This window comes from Nipponia nippon, unplaced genomic scaffold, assembly GCF_047370975.1.
Source record: "Nipponia nippon isolate SJK-2023a ecotype South Korea unplaced genomic scaffold, ASM4737097v1 scaffold_25, whole genome shotgun sequence".
Lineage (NCBI taxonomy): Eukaryota > Metazoa > Chordata > Aves > Pelecaniformes > Threskiornithidae > Nipponia > Nipponia nippon.
The window spans coordinates 2,463,566-2,487,997 of record NW_028262342.1 but is presented as its reverse complement, the minus strand read 5'-3'; the positions used below and the strand labels follow the sequence as shown (position 1 = coordinate 2,487,997).

General features: G+C 55.4%; 1 protein-coding gene across 1 annotated transcript; it reads right to left on the bottom strand.

Moving 5' to 3' along the window:
• Nucleotides 1-45: 45 nt before the first annotated feature.
• TBC1D22B (TBC1 domain family member 22B) lies at nt 46-20,615 on the bottom strand. Its single transcript, XM_009462477.2, has 13 exons — nt 20,369-20,615; nt 15,669-15,725; nt 14,410-14,723; nt 13,317-13,496; nt 12,773-12,843; nt 12,207-12,335; nt 11,701-11,766; nt 10,656-10,770; nt 3,556-3,662; nt 3,135-3,210; nt 2,703-2,830; nt 2,364-2,459; nt 46-1,878 (listed from the first exon to the last, which is right to left on the bottom strand). The coding sequence occupies exons 1-13, from the start codon at nt 20,422-20,424 to the stop codon at nt 1,750-1,752; spliced, it is 1,524 nt and encodes a 507-aa protein (XP_009460752.2). The 5' UTR covers nt 20,425-20,615; the 3' UTR covers nt 46-1,749.
• Nucleotides 20,616-24,432: the final 3,817 nt, after the last annotated feature.

Sequence of the window (24,432 nt, the reverse complement as noted above, 5' to 3'; positions counted from 1 at the left end):
GAAATCCAAATGCCTGAGAAAAACAACTCCAGGTTAGGAAAGCGATTTCTTGAGACACTGTTTGGAGTTTTATTGGCAACAAGGCTCCGCGTTTCACATGCTTGGCTCCGGCCTCGTGGCCCGCTGCCTTTTCCCACCGGGAACAGCAATGGAAAGCGGAGGGACCGGGAACCTCCGCGCCCTGCCAAGATAGCCCACATCGCCCCGCGGGAGCGCCAGGAGAAGCCCGGGCTGGCCCGGATCTGTGCCCCCACGCCCTCTCACATCCAGCCCTTGGCACGAGGTGGACGGCGCTTGCCCGCGGGAAGAAAACAGCCCGTTAAACCCTTCGCGATTGGGTTGATTTAAAAGCAGACGGCGGCGAGGCCAGCCCGGTCCTTGCCGGCCCTGCGGGAGAAGCCCCGGGGAGGACGTGTCCGCAGGGCCGGGGAGCACTGGGGGCAGCCGGTGCCGGATCCGGGATCATTCCTCCCCGGAGTGTCCCGCTGGCGGCACTGGCACGGCTGTGCCCTGCAGCGCTCCGAGGGGCATGTGCCAGCAGCCGACGAACCCCGATACCCTGTTTCCTCGACACGGCTCTCCCCTGCTTCCCACTGGGAGCTCCCATCCCCTTTAAACGCCTGAATCCTCTTTGTAGGGGAAGCCTTGAGATCCGTATTCCTATTGCACCTCTTCCTGGCAGATCCAACACTGCAACACCACACTGGGGCAGAAATACCTGCAGCTCCGAAATGCCCCCCACCTCTGGAGGGGTCCAAAGCCCTGCGATGCCATACCCAGGCAGCCTTCCCAGGTGTGGAGAGGATGGGGAGAACAAGGGGTGCACGTTATAAATATAAAATCATTATCTGCTACAAACAGAAGACGTATATTGTACATCTTTGACCCATATACACAAGAACACAATATACACAGAACGCCTCGGAGGAGCGGGGGGCTTTGCAAGGGGGTTTCGGGAGGTGCTGCTCCCCTGCCAGCCCACCCCGCTCCTCCCCACCACGCCGGAGGGGGCCGTACCGACAGCGCATCAGCCACCAAAAGTCCCGTCAAGCTGGCGTGCGTGGATGGAGTTGGTCCCCCCCACGCCGTGCCCACCCCGTGCCCTGGGGGAGAGGGAGGCGAAGAGGATGGAGAGAAGGAGAGAGGGCAGGTGCGAGGGGCTCTCTCGTGAACCCACAAAGTGCTTGGGGTCTCTGGACACTCGGAGCGAAGCTAGGCCCTGAGAGAAACTTCTTGCCCTGCCGCCCTCGGGGGGAAGGATTTTTCCGGCCAGGCGGGTCTCTGATAAGGCATTTTCGTCTGGGAGTTGGAGTGAACAGTGTCGGAAGAGAGGAGGGAAGCAGATGGGGCAGCGCACGTGGTGGCAGGTTAACACGAGGCAGCGAAGCCAAGGTGGTCCCAGCCGGAGAAGCCCAGGGCAACGGGTGGAGAGGACAGCAGGGCTTCATCCTCAGCTCAGTTCATCTGTAAAGCTGCCCCCCCAGCCCCTTCATGCCTCTCTCCCTGGCTCGAGCCACCGGCACGGCGTGAAATACTGACGGTCGTTGGAGTGGCACATCCAGGCGCATGGAGTGGCAGACAGGCACGCGTTAAGAGTTAAGACAAGAGTCAATGTGAGCTTTGTACAGCGAGGAGCAGCTCCCAGCCGGAGTGTCCGAGGACTTGGGACGACAAAAATGCCACAGTGATCAGATCGGGCCAGGACGAGGGGGTGGGCGTGGGGGAGAGGAGGGAGTCGAGTCCTGGCACCTATCGGCGGTAATGATTGGGGGCATCTGCAAACATGTACTTGAGTCTGTAGGCTTCGGCGAGCAGGAGTCCGATCTCTTCGTTACCCCAGTGTATTGTGGGCAGGTTTTGTAACAACATTAGAAGGCCCTGAAAGAGGGGAAGGTGCTTAGTTTGGGGCAGTTGAAGTACAGCTTCAGAGCAGGGCGGCACGACCAGAGGCAGCAGCACTCAATCACTTTTGCTCACCACACTCGCAGGTCTGAAAGGCTCAGAGACAGCATTAAGTTGTGCTCGTGTCTAGATCCGAATTAGCGAAGCACCTCAGATGCCCAAAAACCCCTTGAGATAAAGGGTGCTACCACAGCTGGACACCAGAAGGCAAACACGAAGGGACTTACCGTGATCAAAGCTTGAGCCCAGGGAAGAGCTGGAATTTGATGTTTGAACCCTCCAACAGCTCAGTTCTTTATCCTGAGCGCTGAGGCTCAGGAGTTACTTTTAAGCAAAGATCCTGAGACTGGCTGATCTTGGAGCCAGCTTTGAGATGGCTGACTCTGTCCACGCTGGGCTCCCAACCAGAGCAATTCCCTCCCCTCTACCCCAGGGAATTACCCCCAGCCCTAGGGACTTACTTGGAAGTCTTCCTCATCTAGGATCTCCTTCCGCCACTTGATCAAGAAGGCGGCGCAGACGTACAGGTGGAAATGTGAGAATCCTTCTGGCTCCGACTGTGGACAGCAAAACTCTGGGTCAGCTCCCGCAGCTCAGCTGGAGCACGACTTCCCTGGGCATAGATGTCCTGCTGGGCCACCCATCACCCAGCTGGCTACAAATGTCTCGGGGCCACACTGCTTCGTTTCCCTCATCTTCCCAGCTGCACAGTGCTGCCAGAAGACCTCCGGCCCCCCGTGTACAGGGAATTGGCCCCACAGTGACCAGCCAAGCAGGGGAGGCAGCGGGAGCCTGCGTACCTGGTAGGTGTCCCAGAGGCGGATGGTGCAGCGAAGAGGCAGCTCCCTCATAAGCAGATTGTTCATCCAGCGAAAGGCAAACTGCAGGTATTCAACCTCGTACTTCCTAAAGTGATTATGTACCTGCTCTGAAACAGCACATTTCACTTACATATCTGGGGACCACGGTGCCCCAGCTCCCGCACAAGGCACTGCCCCCAACACACTGCTTTCATGCACTTTCAGGCTGAGACCTTGCTCTCCCAAATGCCTCCGCTCCTCACCCTGTGCTACCTAGCCAGAAAAACCCTGTGCCCAGCAGGTTTCTGGCTGACCCTACCCTGCCCTGCTTCTGTATGTGCTGTAGGCAAGTGTCTACCCCTGCCCCAAGGGTACTACTTGCAAAGGAGGCCCCCCGCTGTTGTGACCTGCTCAGATCCCCTTGTCACCTACCATCGATCCGGCTGACTAGCTCCTCCAGGGCTTTGACTTTCTTCTGGATCCCCGGCTGTGCAAAGGTGTAGTTATCCTGTAGGGAGAGGCCATGAGTCAGAAGCAGCAGCTCTAACAGCAGCCAGAAATGACCAAAACCAGATCCCCAGCTTCGCAGGGAGCTGAGATCACCACGAGACAAGCAGACTCTTGAGCACCAGGATCACCTGCCTGCTGTGAAGTCCCTAGTCAGGACAGCGCCGGTTGGACAGCTGCAGCATCTTATTTCCCCAGGATTTTACCCACAGATTTGCTCAGTGAAGTAGCAAAATCCCCCTAATGCTAGGACATGCAGAGCGCTCACCCAAACACAGAGAGAAGATGACTGCACTGCTATGCCAGCCAGGGGAGAAAAACCTCCGCGGCCCCAGAAGAGGCTCACCTGTATCCCGTCCAGCAGCTTGCTCATGCACCAGAAGCTATCGGCTTCGATGCTCCGTAAAACATCCTGTGACAGGTTTGTCACGTCAAAGTTCTCCACATCCTCCTCTGCAAAACAGAGAGGGAAGAGCATCAGGAGGACGGGGGACACCAGGCGGCTCTCGGGACACACCGAGGGGCTTTATCAAGCAAGGCAGGGCAAGAGGCACGACAAGGCTCCCTGCAGGATGGCAGTGGCCTGCCTGGCACAGAGCACAGCAGCCATGCACTCCTTCTCCAGCCGAGGCAAAGGGCTGAAGGACCCCAAAAGACTCAGCAGCCATGATCTGAACCCAGCCCAGCTACCCAGTGGATGGCAGGAGGGATCCCCCAGCGCTGCCCCTGTTGTCCCTCTGGGGCGAGGGATGTGCATGGACAAAGCTCCTGGCACGTGGGACCCCTCTTGCTGGAGCGCATCCCACCCTGGGTGACAGCAGGTCTCTGCCAGCTGGCAGCACCACAGGGAGAACCGGGAGAGGCGAATCCCTCGCTGCAGCCAGAAACCAGGGAAGCAAAGGCTGCCTTTGGCCTGGGGCAGCACAAGGGACCTCAGTTCCCACTCCCGGTCGGATTCATCAGCACCATCCCAGGATTGAAGCACAACAGAGGCACCCAAAAAGCGGCTGCCAACTCTGCGGACCCATGAAGAAGAATTGCCAAAGCCTCAGAAACCTCTACAGGAGAGCAGGACTCCTGGGCACAGTTGCAAGGACCCAAAAGCACACAAACATCTTCCTGGAGAGCAAAAGGCTCCAAGTTAAATCCAGCACAGAGCCTGACAGCAGGGCCATGCGGCAAACAGACTGCTCAGCTTCACAGAGCCTCTCCTCCTTGAGCCCGGCTGACAGGAGAGCTGCAGCAAACAGCAGCAGCCCCATGCACGGAAGAGCCTCGCTGGGGGGGAAACAGAGATTTGTGCAAGCTTGTTTTTCAAACCCAGTGAACTGGGGGTCTGAGAGCACAAGGGTTACCAGCAGCTCTGTCCCCAAAGCATACTCACAGAGTGCAAAAGGCTGCCTTCGCTTTTAAATGGGGTTATGAACCCCCAGGAAGGGCAAGGGAGAGATGAGATGCCTCAAGGGTGGGACGGCAGTGATGCTGGCTGAGTTTGGAGCAGAGATCACCTGCTCCAGGCCAGGCCCACCTTAACCTGGAGGCTGTAGAGGGCAACAGGCATGGGAAGGCAGTGGAAGCCAGGGAGGAGGCAGTCAGGAGACACGGGTCTGGCCCTCCTGGCTCAGCCGACTCAGCAGCTCCCTCCCTTCCTCCTCGGGAGCAGAGCGCCTGTCACGCTGCTGCTGAAGCCTCGGAGGGAGCTGTCATGCCGCTAAATCGGATCAACAGATGCCAGGGCTAAATTGGCCCATTTCCAAACCCAGAGGCTCGGAAATCTGAACAAGCATCTTTGATCTTGCTTGGAAAAGAGCAAGAGAGGGAGAGGACTGGGCTTGGGGCTGGAGCCGGGCCACCCTCTTGGCTCAGATATGCCGCAGGGCAGCTGTCGCAGGTTGGCAGCACCGTGAAAACCGATGCTCACAGATCCTGCCCGCAGGAGGATGCTAAGTGCAGAGCCAGCGACCCCAATGCTGCTGCCACCTCTGCTCCTCCCCTGGGGCAGAGCTCAGCTCCAGAGCAAACTGCCACCCGGAGCTTTAGGGACAAGCAAGGGCTTAACCCTGCATTAGTCTGGCAATCTTGTACTGCAGAAAGAGCAGCAAAGCTGTTTTCCAGCTGCAGGTCATAATCCAGAACTATCACTCTTCTGCTGGCTTCTCCACAGCCACTCTCAAATATTTCAGGTAATAAGAAAGGTAGGCAAAATCTGTTTAATACCCATGTCCTTCCCTAGATAACTTCCCCCACAGAGGATGGGCAGGCAAAGGAGTGGGACAAGGCCGCATGCGTACAGCCAGGACTGGTGGGAGAGGCAGGCTGAGCCACACAGGAACGAGCCTCATGCAGAAGACCTCCCAGTGCAGCACCAGGCACGAGGACCATGATGGAGAAGGGGATGTGGTGACCCACTCAGGTGATGGGGAACACCCTGCTGCTTGCACCGGTAAGGGGACAAGAGCAGCAACCCTGCCACCGCCCTGGTGTCAATGCAAAACCGTGGTAGGAGATCCCCAGCGTGAGCCAACACAAGGAGCTTTGAAAAAAACCCAAGTCTCTGGCGTGTGTGGCTCAGCACAAACATCTGCTCAGCAGCACCACAGAAGAGACCCCGTGGAAAGGAGTGAGGTATTCAACATACGGCTCTGACAGGGACTGAAAGGGTGCCAGCGGCACGGTGACAGCCACCCGTGGCTGGGTTGGAGGCAGCCGGGACACCGCTGCCAGTGCCACAGGGTGCCCAAGGGCAGCTGGGGCTTGGGGAAAGCAAAGTTCTGTGAGTGACATTTTGACAGGACTCAGGGCTGACACAAGAGAAGGGACATCACAGTCCCACTTGAACCCCTGCCTCAAATGCCAGGCAGGGCACAGCTTGCAGCAGATTAGAAGAGCCAGGGCTCCAGCCTCCCACATCCCTGCTTTCCATAGGGGAGCTTTAATGACTCCCCATATTCTGGCAGCTGGGCCTCGGTGCAGGACTAGATGCCTAGAGAACAGTTAAACCCAGTCTCAGCTCACAGCTCTGCACAGCAATGGGCAAGTGTGCACCGCGTGCAGCGAGCGACAGGCTCAGGGCACAACTGGAGTTCAGAACAGGGCTGATGTTACAGCCTGAGCTGGGTCAGTCGCAGTATGACTAGTAACACCCAGGGAGAAGGCTCCCCCCTTCTCTTCATCCAAGCTCCACTTCTGCTCCTGCTCACAGGGAAAAAGAGTCTCCATTTAACCGTGATTAGGATTTAGTAACAAAGAGCAATACTTCTCATGGCACTGCTCCCCTCTATAAACTTGGTGAAATGCCAAACAGGTCCCAAAGCCAGGACAATCCCTTAAGCAAGGCCTTGAATTGGGGATGGAAGTGGTCTTGTATGTCGAGATGGGCAGACAGCACTGGGAGAGGGTGCAGGGGCCAGCACTGACGCTACCTGCGGATGCTGAACTCATTTCCGCGCTCTGCCACTGCCATTTTAAATGCAAACAAAAGCCATGAGAGCTGGGAGTGACTCAGTGCAGCAGGAGGGGCTGCAGGACCTGAGCTGGGAGGCAGTTTTAGCAGGACTGACAGCTCAGCATCCCTGTGCTTCCTGGGACCTCTCTGATCACCTGGAAAAAGGGGCACGTGGTTTCCTCTGGCAGGTGTTGACGTACCATCTCTTGCCCCAATTCCTCAGATGCCAGACTGCCTCTCTCCCTCCTCACCGCTCAAGCTCTGCCTCCCCAGCAGCACTGGCAGCCTGCACCCATCACATCTGGAGGGCAGCAACAGCAGGCTCAGCTGCTCCTGCAGCCTCAACACCTCCCTTGCGCTCTTCCTCATGGCAGCACCAGCTGAAAACAAGCAGTGCTCAGCAATCTGCGGCAGAAGCCATTGATCAGCTGGGAGGAGGAATAGCTCCAGCTATGGAGCTGGCAGTGGCAGGGGCCCACAGGGCCCATGCTTGCTGCCAAGTAGCCGAGGCAGCCGTGTTCGTGCAGAAGGCAGGTAGAGCATCACATGAGAAGGTGAGCCAGCTTGCCATGCTGGGGGAAAGGGGAAAACACAGCGGTTAAATCTATCCCATCTGCCAATGGCTCACAGCTGCACAGCACCTGCAAGGAGCACATAGTTTTGCATCCAGACTAGGTGCAAGTACAGGAAAAGCAACGGGTCCTGACTGGTGCTGGAGAAGTGGGCAGGGGAGTTCAGACACGGGGAGTGGGAGCTCTGCGGAAGAGCTGCTTCTCCCTGCTTCAGCCTAGGTGGTATTTTCTGAAGCTGGTCAAAGGGGTACACACACTGGATTCAAGGCAATGCTCGGAAAGAAGAGGGAAGCAATATCAATGGGACCCTTTCAGTGAGGCCAGGGAGACTCAAGTTAATAACGGGGTCATCCAGTTCCCTAAGCATCCAAAAGAAATAGCTTCCTGCCAATGTTTTTCACTCACTGATCTGTCTGCCTCCTTCAGGACTGGGACAGGCATACACCCTTCCTCCCCACACCTTCTACAGAGAGGGTGGAAATCCACTGAGTCAAAGACACAGCAGCAGGGCCCTGCTCCCAAATCCAGCCAAGCTGCTCTAACTCCTACCCCGAGCTGTGTTTAATCCCTCTGCACACAAAGGCCTGGGAGTTTGCTGGGTTACTGCTGACTGTTGGTTCACTGCTTGTGTCAACTTCAATGAAAGGAAGCTGCCAAATTGTTCCCTGAATGTGTTTGATAGGCTACAGACCATCCCCTACCCAAGCCACCCACCTTTTCCCCGTGGACATGCTCTAGCCCTTGGTGGGAAGCCAGTCAAGCCCTCTTAAAGGATGTTTTAAGCTTTGGTCTAGTAACTGATGTATAGTGGAGACACCATCAATCAGCTGATGAGCACCAAGGAGACTTTAATTTATCTGTACAAATGTTGATTTGTTGTCTGCAAATGCAATGCCTGCCCAAAGCACAGGATGATGGGTTAGAAGTCTGCAGTGAACTTGGAGGCGGGGACCAGCCTGTTACCAGAGGTGACTGCGATGTGAGAAGCCACGAGATTGAACAGTAGAAGACCAGGGTGTCAGCCTGGCCTTGTGCTGAACAGCTAACCAAAGTCAACAGCTTGTTAACTCCCACCTCCGCCTGTCAGCTCTGAATCACACACGCACACACCACGGTCCCGGAGAGCTGACTCGGTCCTGCCGAGTCAGCTGCTGCCGGAGGCAGCCCTTCAAAGGCTCTAACACAAACATCCCAGGGAAGATGGTGGGCAGCTAAGTAGGAGCCAGCTGGCAGCACAGCCAGGAAAGTAGGGGCAGCAAACCCACGAGGTTTGAGGATGGAGCCAGTGCTGGTGCCAACTTCCCAGAGCCAGCTTTCAAGGAAAGGCGAGGGAAACTTTTTCGGGCCAGTTGTACCCACACTTTTGAATGTGGAAGTACCCTCAGATGACACACAGGTGTATAAGCCCTCAGTGGCTCTGTGGGCAGGGGCTGCCGGAGCCACACAGATTGTCCCCTTTCCCAAGGGGGATACAGCTCGAAGAATTTCCTTTGAACAAGAGATTCCCCATGGAAAGGTGAGTTGTCCCTTGGCACATGCTGTGCAAGGATTACCAAACTGTGCGAGGCCTCTTTTGGCTCTCCTGCTGCAAGGACTCGGGTGCAGCACAGACTTGGCTGATCCAGGGATCCTGAGAGTTAGTGATCCAACACGGAGAGCCTCCAGACCTGCCCTGCCCAGCACCAGCTCTTCAGGGGCCTGTCAGCAAAGGCAGCTGTAGAGAAGCAGCTGCTCCAAGCCAGCAACTTAAATCCTGTTGCAAAAGGGGTTACAGGGCACTGAGCACTGCCAGTTCTTTCCCACGTACATTCAAGGCAATTACTGATCCTGTCCTTAAACTCTGACTGCTATGCAGCCGGACCAGGGAGCAGGTAGCCACTGAGACAGCTTGTGACCTAAAGGCTGGCTTTGAATCCCAGGCTCTGGGGACAGAAGGGGATGCATGATGTTGCTCAGCCAAATTCAGCTCAACAGGTCTCATGCAGAGGTTTGTGTTTTGGTTGTTGGTTTTTTTTTTTTTCCCCCTCCAACACAAGTTTCAGAAATAGCTGGAAACAGGAAGGCTACATTCAAAGAGAAAGCTTCAGCTGGAGGAGAAAACAGCCCTGGAAGATGGTGAGCAACACGGCTCCAGTAAGAGACAGAGAGGTCCGATACAGCGTGAACTCTGCAGCCACATGCAGAGAGTTGAGCCCCGACACCCAACGCAGTACAGAACTGCAAGAAGTCACACCAGATACCCGCAGGCAGCTCTGGTGCTTCAGACCAGCTCCCTTCTTGCACAGATAACTCACTGTGTGCACAGCTCTGCTTCTAACCCTATAAATCAATCCTGAGCAACCAGCCTCTGCCAAGACTAAGTGCCACCGATACCGCTTGAGCAATAAGGCACAGGAGAAGCCACTCAAACAGAACCCACTCAGACCCGACTCCACAGGCTCTTGACCTCCCAGAAAAGGGAATTTACACCAGCTGGTAGCAGAGCCACATTTTGTGCCTTCTCCTTCAGGCTGTGAGGAGGAACAGCACTTCCTAGGGATCAATCCTGGCCACACCAGCTACCACAGGGGAAACCGAGGTGGCTTACCCTTACCTCTTTGCAAGGTCCTCAGAAGAGGCAGATCAGTACTAGTTTACAAAGCCTTAGCTAGGCAGTGGAAGGCTTCCACTGACTTCAGCAAGCTTTGGATCAGACCTTAAAAACATTTGTTCAACAGGATTTCTCTGTCACTAATACAGTTCTATAAATTCCTTTTTCTTTCTCTTTACAGTGAAAACTAAGAGCCTTTAGGCATAGGGATTACAGCATCCCGCATTAATGTCAACCCCAAAACACAGCTAGAGCTGCAGAAAGAATAAAAATGCTATAGGTGGAAATGACTTGATCTCGGGCTAAAAGCAACTGGCTGACAAGAAAGCCAAAAACAGCAGGGAGAAATCAATTTGCTTTCTGAAACTCTCAGCTTGAGAAACACACCTGTACTAGCAGCACCGGACAGGAATATTTATTTAAATAGTTTATTTTACATTCTCAGCAGGGTGTCTTTATACTTCACTCATTCCTCCTAGAACAAGAACTAGCTCCAAGCCCAAGCTTTGAGAGCAAGACCCTCCCCCAATCTCCCTCGGCACCTAAAAGACCCCTTTCTCCTCCAAGCTGTAAGGATGTTAAATACATTCAAATGCAAATCACCCTCAGCACTTCAGCTTCCGTGGAGCTCAGCAAGGTTATGAAACTGAAGTCAATTCAACCAGGCAGCAAAGATACAGTAAGAGGTCAAGATGCCTCTCCAGCCTGGCACAGGCGCTGAAGGAAGAACACATCATCTCCTCTAGCAAGGCAAGCTTTTCTGATGCCAGCACTTCACACCATTTCAAACACCGTGGTCGAGAGGCAGCACCGTGCTTCAAACAGCAAATGTCACTTACCAACATACTCAGAGAGGAACACAACAAAGAACGGAGTGACCAGGTCATTGATTCCCTGTACATAGCCGCTGGCTGGGTGTCGAATGGCCCAGATAAACAGGATTCTTTCAAAGATCTAGGGAAGAATGAGGGAAAGCAGGTACCTGCATTAGCCGTGCACAAAGGAAAGGCAGAAAAGCATAACTGCTAAGCTTAGGGAGTGGAGATCATGCGCTGACAGGCTTTTCTGCAGCAATACGGGTAAGATAAGAAGCATAAAAGTCCTAGGAGAGACTCCTGTATGATCCACAGATCCCACACACAGGCCAGCCCACACTTCATAGAACAACGCAGCCTAGGCTCCCCAGCAAAGCCTCTGCTTGAAGAAATGCAGACCCAACTTTTCACAATCCAGGTGGCTTAAGACCCTTCCACCCATAGGACAGGGCTGCTTCTTAGCAGAGCAGCACACCTTGCTGAACATCATGTGGAAAGCTAAGGCTGTTATCCGTTATCCACACAGTACTCCCAGCAAAACATCACAGATGGGGATAGTTCCCAAGAGAGCAGCCTCCCCCCAACAACCAATGTGTTATTTCCAGACTGCCCCAGCCCCAGGACACCAAGCTCTGACATACCACATACACACGCTGAGCTTGTTTCCAAAGAGGACAGATGCCCAAACCTCCTGGCCACCTGTCAAACCCATCCCTACCTGGGTTTCTCACATACTGCTTCGCACAAAGGAGGTTTCGTAGCAAAACAGAACTGATGATCTGTTCTGGTTCAAGTGCCTTGAATTTGCCTCAAAGAAAAAGCTTCAGGTCTTTTACTAACTCTTGGCTACATCTCGCCACAAAAGAGCTGATCCCATAAACCCTAAGCTCCAAGTCTGATGTCTTTCAGAAACATGGGACAAGACCAAACAGTTTCAGCAGGTATTTGCATCAGGAGCTGTCAGCCAGGGAAGTTTCCCCACAAAGCTAACGCACTAGTAGCAGCGCTGCTCTAACTCCACACACACCCCCCACGGCAAATGTGGGGCAGCAGCTTCACTCCCCCTTACCTCCTGGACGAGCGGCTGCTGGAAGAGGGGGATGAGAGGGTTGGTCCTTGGAATATCGATGTGGATCTGGAAGAGAGCGTGGGTTACACACACCAGCTGTGCTCTTCAGGGGCACAATAGCTCCTCACAGGCTAACAGAGGGGAATCCACCCCTGAGTGTCCTCCCAAGCGAGATCTGCACTTGCTGACAAGCGCAGTGAGGGCTACAGATGACAGCTGCACTGAGAAAATCATCTACGGTTTTATCTCCAGTCTCCTCTGCTCAGGTGTGGGCAGGTGGCCAGAGCTGGGAAAGAGCTGGGGTCTGAAATCGAGTTATTAGATCAATTTAGGGAAGGCTTAAACTAATACCTGTAAGAAAACGGACAAAAGCATGGCGCCCCATCCCCAAGGAGAAGACCCCTAATAGCTACAGCTAGAGGAAGTCCTAGCATGACCCCAGCTGCAAGAGAAAGGAAAGGGATATACCAAGGCAGAAAGCCAGGCAACAGACAGAGGGCTTGTACCTGTCGGTAGGTGTCTTGATGGTGTTCCTCATTCCGGGAATCGTAATACTGCTGGATGAAGCCAAAGTACTCCTCCCGCTTACGCTGTAAAGTCAGCTTTCGCCGCTCCATGTTTGCGGGAAGATAACCCTGTGGCAGGAAAACCTGTGTCAGGGCAGATCCTCTTACCTCACCACAAACCATCCCCTGAAATCCTGCCAGACAGCTGTGCTCCCAGAAACATCGGGCACAGAGACTCGGGAGATGGGGAAAGAGCTTTCATGGGGTTTGGCTTTCCCAGACCCTGATGTGTTTACTCATCTTGAAGCGAGCCAACTTCATGGGATTCAGTTTCCCAAAACAGCGAACCACGTATTCCCAGCACCAGTCTGGGCTTTGTGCTCAAAGAGGATGTAGCAGTTACACTCCCCAAACAAAAAAACAAAAAAACCTACAGCTCACCTGTAGGGTGGGCACAGACACAACATGAGCAAACCTGGTTACGGGACACACGAAGGTCGAGGAGCACATGTCCCTGGCTTGGCACATTGCCCCCAAATTCCTGCGTCATAGCTCCAAGTACTCACTGAGAGGAGACGCCACGTCACGGGCCGGACCTCTCTGGGCACACCAGGCCAGCTGCATTTCCTCAGCTCATCTGCAAACGGACAGTGGTGGCAATGGATTAGATCCTAGGCACGTCCAGGCACCACTACACCTAGAAGGAGAGGAAAGCCCAGTCTGCTCCTGCAGGCTCTGGAGACACTGAGCCTCCAGGAAGGCTCCACATTTGCAGTGACTGGGGATGTGGGTCTGCAGCAGGGAGAACAGAGACGCTTTCAGCTCAGCCTGGCCACAGGACTGGTGGCTGCCGGAGCCTCAGTTCTCATGCAGAGCCCAATACCCCCAGTGATCACAACCATCATTTGCAAGATGGAGAAAGACTGGAAACAGAGAGGCAGCTGGTGGAGGACGTAACCATCCGCCAGCAGAGCAGTTTGTACAACGATCCCACTGCACGTAGTCATTTTATCCACCCTGGAGCAGACCTCATTGCAACCTGAAGCAGGCAGCAGGCGCCCTCTGCGTCCCCCTTCCCACCCGCAGGCACCCCCATTTTGCCACACTCACCCAGGTCCGTGTTGTGGCTGGAAAGGAGCTGCCGAAACTTCTCCAGGCGGGTTTTCTCCCTCACTGTCATGGGGGGAGCACCTGAAGCATTTTGGTCAGAGATTCGGGCGACGAGTGGAATGACGGGCCGAAGGGGAAGGGACTGCTGCTTCTGAAGGGAGGTTCGCACACAGGCCTCCTCTGCAAGGAGCAGATGCTGCAGTGAGGCAGGGAAGGAGACCGCACCTCTCCAACCCTACCTCACTCCTCTTGCCACCGTCAGAGATCTGCCACCGCCGATTTCACCCTTCTCTTCCCCAGCCCCAGCAAACAGAGCATCGCTGGCCCACTCTGAGGGATCAGCCGGTTCACAAGCGTTTGTTGTGCCTCTTCCATCATTTTCCCCCCCATTTCTCTTTCCCTTTCTTCCTCCTGCATCCAGACACCTAGCTGCCAGTGGATCAGAATTCCCTCTTCACATGGGATGCCATGGGCAGAAGGAGCCCGTGGGAATCCCGGAGGAACAGACCTTTAGATCTGCCCTGCTTGTCTCTGATCTAAAGAGTGATCAAGCTAATTGCTGGCGCAGAGAGGAGGCGATGGGCTGCCAATGCCACCTGCTGGCAGCAGGGACCTGCTGGGTTACTTCCAGAGCACAGGCAGCCGTCTGCCTGCGACAAGGCAGAGCGAGCAGGGGCTGATGCTGCCCAGTTCCCTGCCCAAGCTGTATCGACCTGGGGTCAACAGGACCTCATCCAGACCTTTACTAAGAGCAGCACACTGGGCCACAAAGGAAGCAGACTGTGAGCAACCCCGAGCAAGAACTTAACAGCTCTCCAAAAGCCCTTAGCACCCAGAACACAGGATCCTCTGGGACAGACGTGCCTGTATGGCAGGACACCGAGCAGCAGAGAAGACTGAAGCGTTAAGGCCAGGACTCCAAAAACAGCTCCTTGGAGTGCAGGATACTACAAGGAGGCGAAAGCCTCTGTTGGCCTTACGGGCTGTGCTACAGCCTCTTGCCCATACCATGCGAGTAGCAGCAAGTGGCTGAGTTCAGCAGTCAACCAGGAGAGCACTGGAGCAGGAGGCTGCTCCTGAAGACGGCTCTTACCAGATGTTCTGGAGAGCTGGGCCTCGCTGCTGGACTTGATGACCTTGCAGTTGGTGGGCATGTCGCTGAGAGCGGACTGGGCCCGCTCGGGTTTCACCCGCAGCTTGCTGTGGTTCTCCAGAACCTGGGCGGCCGTGGCCTTGGCCACTTTAGAGTTCAGAGTTTGCAAAGAAGAAGAGGTGGAAGAGAAGTCCTCATCTTCATCATCACCGATGTCCCAGGCATCACTGGTGTTGCGGGCAAACTCGTGAAAGCTGGAGGCCTTCTTGCTTTTCATAGGCAGCGCGTTGACCTTGGAGCGGTCCTTGATGAAGCTGGGAGCCAGAGAGAAACAGTGTCAGAGCAATGCTGTCAGATGAGTCCGTTCTCTTTCCTTCCCTGCGTCCTCACTCCAATCAGCCAGTCCCTTTTTCCAGTTTCCCCGTTCCTCCTTCCAAACCCAAGGAATGTGTTAAGTCTCTCCGGACTGCCTGCTGCCGGGAGGCAGAGCCTGAGCTGGTATGACGGCAGGGCATGGAGGCCACAGTGCCAGCAGACAGCTGGAGAGGCGCCAGGCTTCCCAGCTCAGAAGGGCAAAGGGGAGAGACATACAATTCCTCTAGTTCCGCCTCCCCCCACCCTACAGAAAACAGGTAGATTAACACCCAAAAGTAGTCTTGCGACCTGCGGAGAGGCATGGCAGAGGTTAGACGGAGCCGGTCTCTGCTTGCGGACACTCCCAACAGAGCTGCGATGGCTCCCAGCAGACAGACCAGCCTGGTTCTTTTCTCAGGCACAGGAGCCTCCGCATTTACCCTTGAGCTACAGGAGTCAAAGTCCACCACCTGAAGCGTCACAGAAAAGGGGGAACCTTCACTGCTACACAGCACGAGATAGAGACAAGGAGGCCGTTCAGATCAGCTCTGCCTTTTCCTGCCGGGAAAGGTGCTGCAATTCTGCAGCCTCAAAGCTGCCAGGCAGCTTTACCTCCCCTTTCCTTAATTCTTCTATCTCCGAAGGGCAGCAGAGGCCTCAGACACCATTGCTAAAAAAGTACACCCGTCTCCTTCGATGTGGCTGGTACGATATGGATTTCTGTCCATAAAGGGCACCAGCAAATAAGGTTTCCCTGCGCTCCAGACAGCACTGCACACCACTGCTGCCCTTCTCCGCTGGAACATCACAGTGCCAGAGGATGCTGGAGACCTCCACCTACTGCAGGGCTGAGCCAAAAACCTGCAAAGCGTTGTGGCCTGCATCTCCAGAAGATAAACACTTACTTTTTGGTGAGCTGGGGATCCAGTGGAGGATGCTGTGCTCCATAGACAGGTTGAATGCTGCAGGAAGAGGATAGAAAAAAAAGATGACAATGCAAAAAGCCACAGAGCACCCACAAGTAATCTCCTCAGCCTAGGCTGGGGTCACACTTCTTGCTTGCTGTCAAGAGCTGAATACAGACCAAAAGCAACTTCAATAACCTTCTGTCTTCAAAGCCTTAGATCCAAAGTGCCACATTCAGCTGAAGATTTGTTCTTTGCACCAGCAAAGAGAAGCCTTGTTTAAACTCTTAGGCTTTCTCCAGCCTGAGCTGGGATTTGAGATCTGCTCTTTTCTGCACCACCAATTCACTCTGACCATGTGTCTCAGTCCCCCTGCCTTATACACTGACGTTCATTCTCTTATGCATCAAGGGGATTTCCAGGTTTGGGAGTTCACGCTTCCGAGCCCTGCAGGACAGGGAAAGACTCTAGCCAGTGACACTGGGGCTCTTCCACAACACACCTGAGGGTTTGAACCCCACGCTGGCTCTCAGGCTTGTAGCCAAGGCTACAGCAAAGCAGCATCTGGTACAGTACCCGGTTTGACTCGGGTCCAAATCCCAGCTTAATTGACTGCTTCCTATGTGGCCTGAAATGAGTCACCATGTCTCAGTCCCTTGGCTCCATCCCTGGGGAATGGGACTAGTGGGACAGGGAGCCTGAGGGCTGCCAGCACTACATGGGGAGCATCACCTCAGAGAGGAGCTACTAGATGAATGCTCATCATTAGTTTTACAGGCTCTGGATGCAAGACAGGGATCGTGAGTGATCACCTCCATTTGGGTAACTATTCACAGCCACTCCACCCTGAAAAACCATCTCTGGAAAACAAGTTCTCCCCATCCCCTGGTACACAGCACAGCCCTGCATCCCACGGCGGACACAAGGGCCCATTCAGAGCTGGCACACAAGGGACAAGCTCCTCTTGGGTCAACAGAGCTGGCCCGGTTTCCAGGAGCTGCAGATGGTGCCCAGCAGTAAAACGAGCAGAGCCCAGCCATGTAGGAGGGGGACAGCAGCCTGGTGCAGCTGGAAAGCACGCTGGGAACCAGCTGATACTGGGGAGGCAGCAGCAACAGGCCCAGCTGGCAGGGAAGAGATGCAGAGATCCAGGGCAGAGGATGAAAACAACCACAGCACAGAGAGATCCTGGTGGTGAAGCCCGGCGAGGGGTGGGCTTGCCGCTGCAGCGGCCATCCCTCGCGGCTGGAAACGCTGAAAAGGCTCACTGTGTTTACCCACCAGCCATCAAGCCTAGGAAAGAGTTTGCTAACTAATTAGCATCTAGGAGTCAGGACAGCTATTAAGCAGTGGCACCCCCGTGGGTGGGCATAGCAAGCAGATCATCAGGAGTAAGAAAAAAAACCCCTCCAGATCAGCACTGTTTCCCAATGACTCATGGCAGCTCCTTGCAGAAGAGGAGCTGGCAGAGCCTCTCTGATACCCAGCACCAAGCTCACACCGTCTTGTGACGGCAGTCACAATGCTGCTCCTCTGTGCACAGGGATCCACGCGCTGCCGATGGGTGACTGCTTTGATTCACGTGTGAAGGCCTGAAGTTCACAAGCCAAACAAATGATGTGTGTTAGCCATAGAGGAGGGGATGTGGTGGCCAGCTCTGGGTGAAGAAACCCTTTCCTGGGGCTCTGAAGCAATCGGCTGATGCCTTCACTGGCTAACGGCTGATACAACTGCAGAGGGTCCCACCTCCCAAGCAGCTCTTTTCAGAGAATGTGAACTCAGGCTCCCCCAAACAAAGCGTCCCAAGCTGATCTAATTGCACAGCTCATCAGCCTGTGCTCCCACATGAGCAGCTGAAGATGACAGTCTCATTTCCAGCAGGCTACAGAGGCAGGGCTGAACACCACCGTCCTGCATTGATGAGCTCCAACCACTGCATGAAGCAGGTTTGCCCCGTGTTTGTCCCATCTTTGCAGATTCTCTGCCCTATCCACCTGTGCAGAGGGTGTAACAGGCTGGACAAGAGGAGTGCAAATGCTCCAAGGTGTGCAACAGGTGACTTCTAAGATACACAAGCACATGGACAACTGCCAGACGGCAAGTTTGTGCCGTAGTGTCCATGGTACCCTCGATGCTCCTTTAGCTCAGGTCCCTGTAGCTGACTCCCAGCAGATCCTACAGCTCCACACAAAGATGCATTACCACATCCTACTTTTACAGCTGAGAAAATTGAGGCAGGGGAGTGATACCACCAAGTGATGCTCAGTAACTATTTACTCACTCTTGTCTGGTTTTCCCTGACACATCTTGGCTAAATGAATCTGCTCCCTCCAAGCTTAACTCCCTGTTTGAAGCTGTCTTCACCTGATTTTTGCATGGACAGAAAGCTCAGGGCAGGCACTACCTCTCCTCATGCACAGCACTGAGTCAGGAGCCGAGACCTAAGCTGATGCTGTGCTCCCAAACTGACTGGATGAGTCCCCTGTCCTGTCTCGGTTTAAGCTCTTTGGGACAGGCATTTCTTGCCACCCGTATGTTCAGTGTCTGGTACAACGGCTGCAGTATCTGTGTTACACCGCTCAGGAGGAGATCATTGCAGGGTGTGGGTTATTGACACTGCAGCAGAAAGCATATCCATGAAACCTCAATGCCACTTTGGACACAGAACATTTATTCTTAGTAGACTCTGCTTCTTTCCTTTTAAAACAGCATTTAAACACCATCCCCCAAAGCCCGGTTGCCCATCTCTCTAAAGAGCAGGAAATAAACAACCCATCGCACAAGGTAAAACACTAGACCAACCTGCCAACGCATCCCCAGAAAATGACTGGGGCGAGAATTCCCAATGCAAAAACCACAGAGCAGTATTGGAAACATGAAACAACATTTACCAGTTCTGCCACCCTAAACCTACAGGGGAAAAAGCACCAACTAAAAGCTAATACAATTAAGTGACCAAATGCACAAAGTGTCATGGAAAAGGAAGCTAACACAGTCTCCAAATCTTTACAAAGCCTCCCTCTGCCAGCTTGTCAGGGCAAAGAAAGGAGAGTGCCAAGAATCTGTATGGGAAGATCTCTCAAAGCTCAGACAAAAAAGAAAGGCAGCTTCATGTTTAGCAACCATGAATGCAGCACATCCCACCTCCACCTTTTGTGGTTGTGTTGCCCAAGACCTGTTGGTAACTATCCCTGAAAAGGACTGGCACGCAGTGTATTCGGAAGTGGTAACAAGGCTCCTGGACGGCAGGATATCTGCCAAGCAGCCAGTTCGGAGCAGGGGAAAACTTTGCCAAAAACGTGACGTTGGAGTGTATTGTCTAGGCAGGACTGGCTGCCTCCCAGACCGGTTCACCTGGTTTAAGCTTTCCAAGCCAAAGCTGGAAGTCACCCACTGCAGAAGAGAGGTGCTGTCTAAGACCACCAGCTGGAGGCACGGCTGTGACCTCCGGGGATGGGATGGGAGCAACCGGGAGACAAAATGACCCAGGGAGAACACAGCATTTTCTTTCCCCATGAGTAGAAGAGGAGGAACGCATAATGCTCGTTGCTTTCCCTTTGCTTGCCACAGACCTGGATTGTCCCACCAACCTGAGGGAGCCGGCGCAGCAACAAAGAACCGAGTGAAAGCACATTAGAAAGAGAGATTTAACTGGCCTAGCAGGATTTAAAGCCAACTAAGCATTTCAGACTGTGTTCGCACACCAGGAGGGGAAGGGCAGGGTTCAGATAAGGCAAATGAGAGCAAACGTGAGGAGCACCCAACGGGAACAGCACTTGTGAAAGCCGCCACAGAGAGGTGGGTGCCCTCTCCCCATGGGAGCCTTGCTCCCAAGGCCTTGTAGGGAGCATCTCCTTCACCACCACCAGCCTCTTCTTCCTAAACACCGCTTGAATCAGACATTTCACTTGTTTCTCCCATCCCCGGGTGAGTGTGGGTGCCTCGCCAAGAACCAGGACATCACAGCCAAAGGAACCGACGCAGGGGAGGTGCACACAGAGAGCCCCCACAGTCCCTCATATTGAGGGGAGGTGGACCAGGAGTGACACCCCGCACAAGAGAGAAAAATAGGGGGGCACATGCGTTGGCAGGGGCACCTGTTTGGGACAGAGTTGCTGCCACCTGAGGCGACACCTCTAAGGGCTTCAGGAAGCGATGAGGTTTCTTCAATATCTGTGGAAAGGAAGATAGTACAGCCCTGGCTCCGAGGCCACGCCAGGGGGTCCTTCAAGGCCCTGACCCCCTCCACCCTGCTTCCCACGGGGCGGAGGGTGCACACAGGGGTCCCTGCAGCCCCACACCGCCTGCCCTGCCCTACGGATGAGGGGACAACCCCGGTGCCACCCTTGTCTCTTACACAGGGGGGCTTCCTCCAGCAAAATTTCCCTGCCCCATAGCCTGCGGAGCCCCGGCACGCCCCCTATTGCAGGGGGGGAACCCCGGGGCCCCCAGCCGGCTCCCCTGCCCCATACCCGGGGTAGATACCCCCGGTATCCCCCCACCCTTGCAGGGGGGAACCCCGGGGCCCCCAGCCCCACAGCCAGGGTGGGCGCCCCTGACAGCCCCTTCCCAAGGCGGAGGGGCTGCTCCAGCCCCCCTACCCAACTCCCCCCAGCTGGAGGGTGGCGGGGCTGCGGCCCTTGCACCCCTTTCCCGGGGCGGGGACGACCGGTTACCGGCCGGGCCAGGCCCGCACTCACCTGCCCGGCAGCTTGGCGCTCCGCTTCCAGAACTGCCTGCCGCTCTCGGCCGCCATGGCGGAGAGGGGGGGACGTGCGGGCCCGGCCGGCCAGCCAGCGAGCGAAGGAGCCCACCGGCCGGCCGGCCCCGCGGCGCAGCGGCGGAGCGCGGAGGAAGGCGGCGGCCCCCCGCAGGCCGCCTCACCGCCGCCCGCCCGCAGCCCCCGGAGGCGCCATCTTGGATCCGGGCGGGGAGAGCGCCGCCATTGGTCGCTTCGGGGCAAGGCGTTGAGGATGGACCAATCGTGAGAGGGATGGGGAGTGACGTAAGTGAAAAGGCGGGGTCTGCGGGGCTGGAGGCGGGGCTGTATGAGAGGGAGAGACCATCTGGGGGGGGGAGGAGGGAATAAACCATCCCGCCCCGGGAGGGGGGAGGGTGGAGCAAACCACCAACACTGATGGGCACGGAGTGGGGCGGGAAAGCGGCGCTGAGGCGGCGGTGCCTGCGTGGGCCGGGGGACAGCGGGGAGCCTGAAGAGAGGAGGGCGGGTAGGGTTAAACACCGCCCTGGGGAAGGGGAGAAACCATTCACGCTGCGGGGGGGGGGGAACACACGGACGGACACGCCCAGCAAGCGCCTGGGTGAAACCATCGGGAGAGAGCGGGTGGGGGGGAAGCGGGTTAAACCACTCACAGGGCCGCGAGGGGAAGCCGGTGGACAGAACCATGAACGGGATGGGGGGGACACACCGAGCGGTGACAGGGTGACAAGGCCCAGCTGTGGCACCCCGGGGTGGCTCCATTGGCACCCGCGGCTGTTATGGTCCCCTCAAGGATTCAAAGCCATTTGGGGCCATTTCCAGCCCCCAGCAGAGCCCCGGTGCCGCGGTGTCCCCTCATAACACAACCGTTGGTGAGGGAGGAGCCGCCATTACGGGGCAAGCCGTGAGGCGCAAGCAGTCACCCCCTGAATAAACGGGGATAAACTGGGAAAAAAAACCCGCAGATGTCAAAAAAACACAAACATCCCAAGTGACATGGGACTCTGCCAGCCTCCAGGGCGCTGCCATCCCTCTCATGCCCTGAGGAGAAACCCCGCCATGGGGGTGGCCGGCAGCCACTGGGCCTCGATGGCACCGGGTGTGGGCAGAGCGGGACGCGGCCGGCTGTCGCCAGCGTCCCCGGGCTGTGGGGACGTGGGGACCTCCTGCTCCTGGGGCAAACGTGCGATGGCCCCTGGTGAATTAGCAGCTGCCTCTCATGGTCAGGCCACCGACATGGCCGTGCCCCACATGAGTCAGTTCCTCACTAGGTGCCTCGGTTTCCCCTGTTTGCGAAGGGCAGGGCAATGGTGGGAGGGGAGCTGGGCGTCCCTCAGGGTACCTCAGGTGTTGGGGTCATCGGAAAAGGGATAATTATCACCCCCAGCTCAGCCTCCCGGCTAGGGCGGACACACAGGGCTCTGGCCATCCCCGCAGGGTGGGTGCCTGGCTTGGCGGGATCGTGGCTCCCACCGAGCACTCGGGGAGAGGCTTGGAGAGCCTTTCGGGACACAGGAGGGTTCAAAAAAAAAAAAAGGGAAGAAAAATGAAAAAGCAGGCGCATTTCTGCAAAACCAGCCTGTTTTGGGAGGATGGAGCTGACGGCAGAGGGCGGCACAGGCTCGTCGCTGGCGCCTTGCTGCAGGGCCTGGCCTGGCACCTGGGTGCTTTGCCCTGACCCAACCTGTTCTTGCTCTTTCCATCAGCTGCTCTTGAAGTACAAGAAGATATTTCGGGGGGCAGAGCGAGCCCAAAACCGTGGCAGCGAGCCCAGGATCTCCGGCAGTGAGCCCAGGGTCTCTGACAGCTTTCGATTCTGAACAAGAACGAAAGCTGAGAGAGAAGAATCAGTTCCTTTTCCCATCCCGAAGCTGAAGCGGAGAAGGGAAACTCAAGAGCTGGCAAAAAATAGATAATTTTGAGGTACCCAGCTGCAGGATCACTGCCCTTCTGATCAGGAGGTGCTGTGTTGGACTAGAAAAGCTTCCAGAAAGGAGCTGGTCCCAAAAGGGAGACATCCAAGGTGAAAATGGTGCTCCTTCCACCCAGAGTTCAAAACGGTGGGCTACAAGGTGCGACAAACAGGGTTATCGCAAATCAATTCATCCCATAACACGACTGCAAACTTTGAGAAATGGAAACCATCCCACATCAAAGTGAGAGCCCTCGGTGTCAGTGGGAGGCTGAGCACGCCAGAGAGTCTGTCCGTCTGTCCTGGAGTCACTTTCGGCATCCCCGCGTCCCTGCAAAGCCTCCTTTGGATGCCTGCTGTCCCCTCCGTCTAGGCAGGGTGGGTCGGCTTTGCTGTTCCCTCAGCCTGAGGGACAGATCCTCCTTGGAGGAGTTTTCCCTCCCGCTTTTCCATGACAATTCACGCGTCATTATCTCGTGCTTCATTTATCTGCTTTTTCGAAGACTTTGTTTGGAAACACCCTGCTAGAGAGACAGGAGAGTGACCCCTCCACACCTGGCAAGGGAAGGTGGCTCGTTGTTTCCACTCTGCCCACATCCTGCTCCTCTCCCCAAAAAGAGAGAAAATCCACCCAGATCATGGGGGAAAGGACTGAAATCCAAGTCCTCGCCATCCATTGCCATCAGGACTCAACCAGTGACAGCAGGAGCCAACCTGGGCCAAATTGAGCCAAATCTATGTGCTTTGGGGGGATCTACACGCACCCATGCATCTGTGCAGCCGTGCACACACAGAGGGATGCTACAGCGAGCGATCTGCTACGCGTAGTAGCCTGGCACCGAGATTACGGCTGCCGTGGCACATCCGTGCCGTGCGGTTGGCAGCGCGGGGGCGGTTTCCGTTGGGGTCGGTACCGATGGCTTACAAAGCTGTGCCCGTATGCCAGGGGGCCCAGCCCTGCCTGCCTATTTCGGGGAGGGGGGGGAAGATGAAGAATTTCAGCAGGGCTTGACCTGAAATGACATTTTGCCGCTCCTGTTTTTCTCACAGCTTTCGCAGCGGGGTGAGATCTCCGTCCCCGTAACCCGCTCACCCTTCAAATGCACACACGTGTGCCTGCGTGTCATTTCAGGTTAACTGAAGTGGCTGCTTCAATTTGAAACAGGAGCTGTTGTTTCATTTTTCGGGTCACTTAACCCCCTCCTAACTGTAATAAACACGGTGATTAAGGACACAAAAATATTACTCTGGAGGAAGGGGACCAAAAGCTTGGAAAAGGATGAAAGAAACACTCTGATTACCCCTTTTAAAAATATGTTTCTTTAGCTGAAGCTGCTACGTTTGACTCAGCTTTACACACGGGAAAGGTTTTTGCGGTTTCGTTTGTTTTTTTTTTTTTACAACGAATAATGTGTTTTTTCCTCACAAAACCCCCCGCCAACTCTCGGGCTGAGTGATGCAGTTTCGATGTGTCACGGAGGCAGGGTTAGCACAGATCCCATTCTCAGGAAGGTCGGTATAAACCCCAAAACATGAGACTTTGGTCTCGAGCGGGGCTCCAGGTGCCTGAAACCAGCACCTGGCCCCCCCTCGCCGTCGCGGCACGGGGAGGGTTTCTGGGAAGGAACATGTTTCACCCCAGGTTCATGCTGAGAGGGGTGCAGAGCTTTGGTCTCAGCTCCTGGAGGACTAAATCCCCTGCCTGGGGGACGTGGGGACATCGGGGGTCTGAAGCTGGGAGCTCCTCCGGGGCCGATCCCAGCCCAAGGAGGGATAGGGCAGGGAAAGGCAGGCAAGCCCAAGTTCCACCACAAAAGATCTCCAGCGAGTCAGGGCTCCGTGCCTCAGTTTCCCCACATGCCCCGTGGAGATAATGCTATTGCCACAATAGCATTCGGAGACTGACTTCCACAAGGATTCATTACTGGAGAGCTGGAGCTGTGGGACACCTGGTTTGCTGATAATTCACCTCGTCCTAAGGCGGGTGTTTAAAATAGCTCCTGTGACTCACTGTGCCGAGAAGGGCCAAAGGGTTTCAGACACTGCCTTCGGGGACAGCTGGATGTTTTCCTTTTGAAGGGATAGAGGCAAGATGCCATCTCCGAGTCTCCTGCTCTTCAGATCCCCGCTCC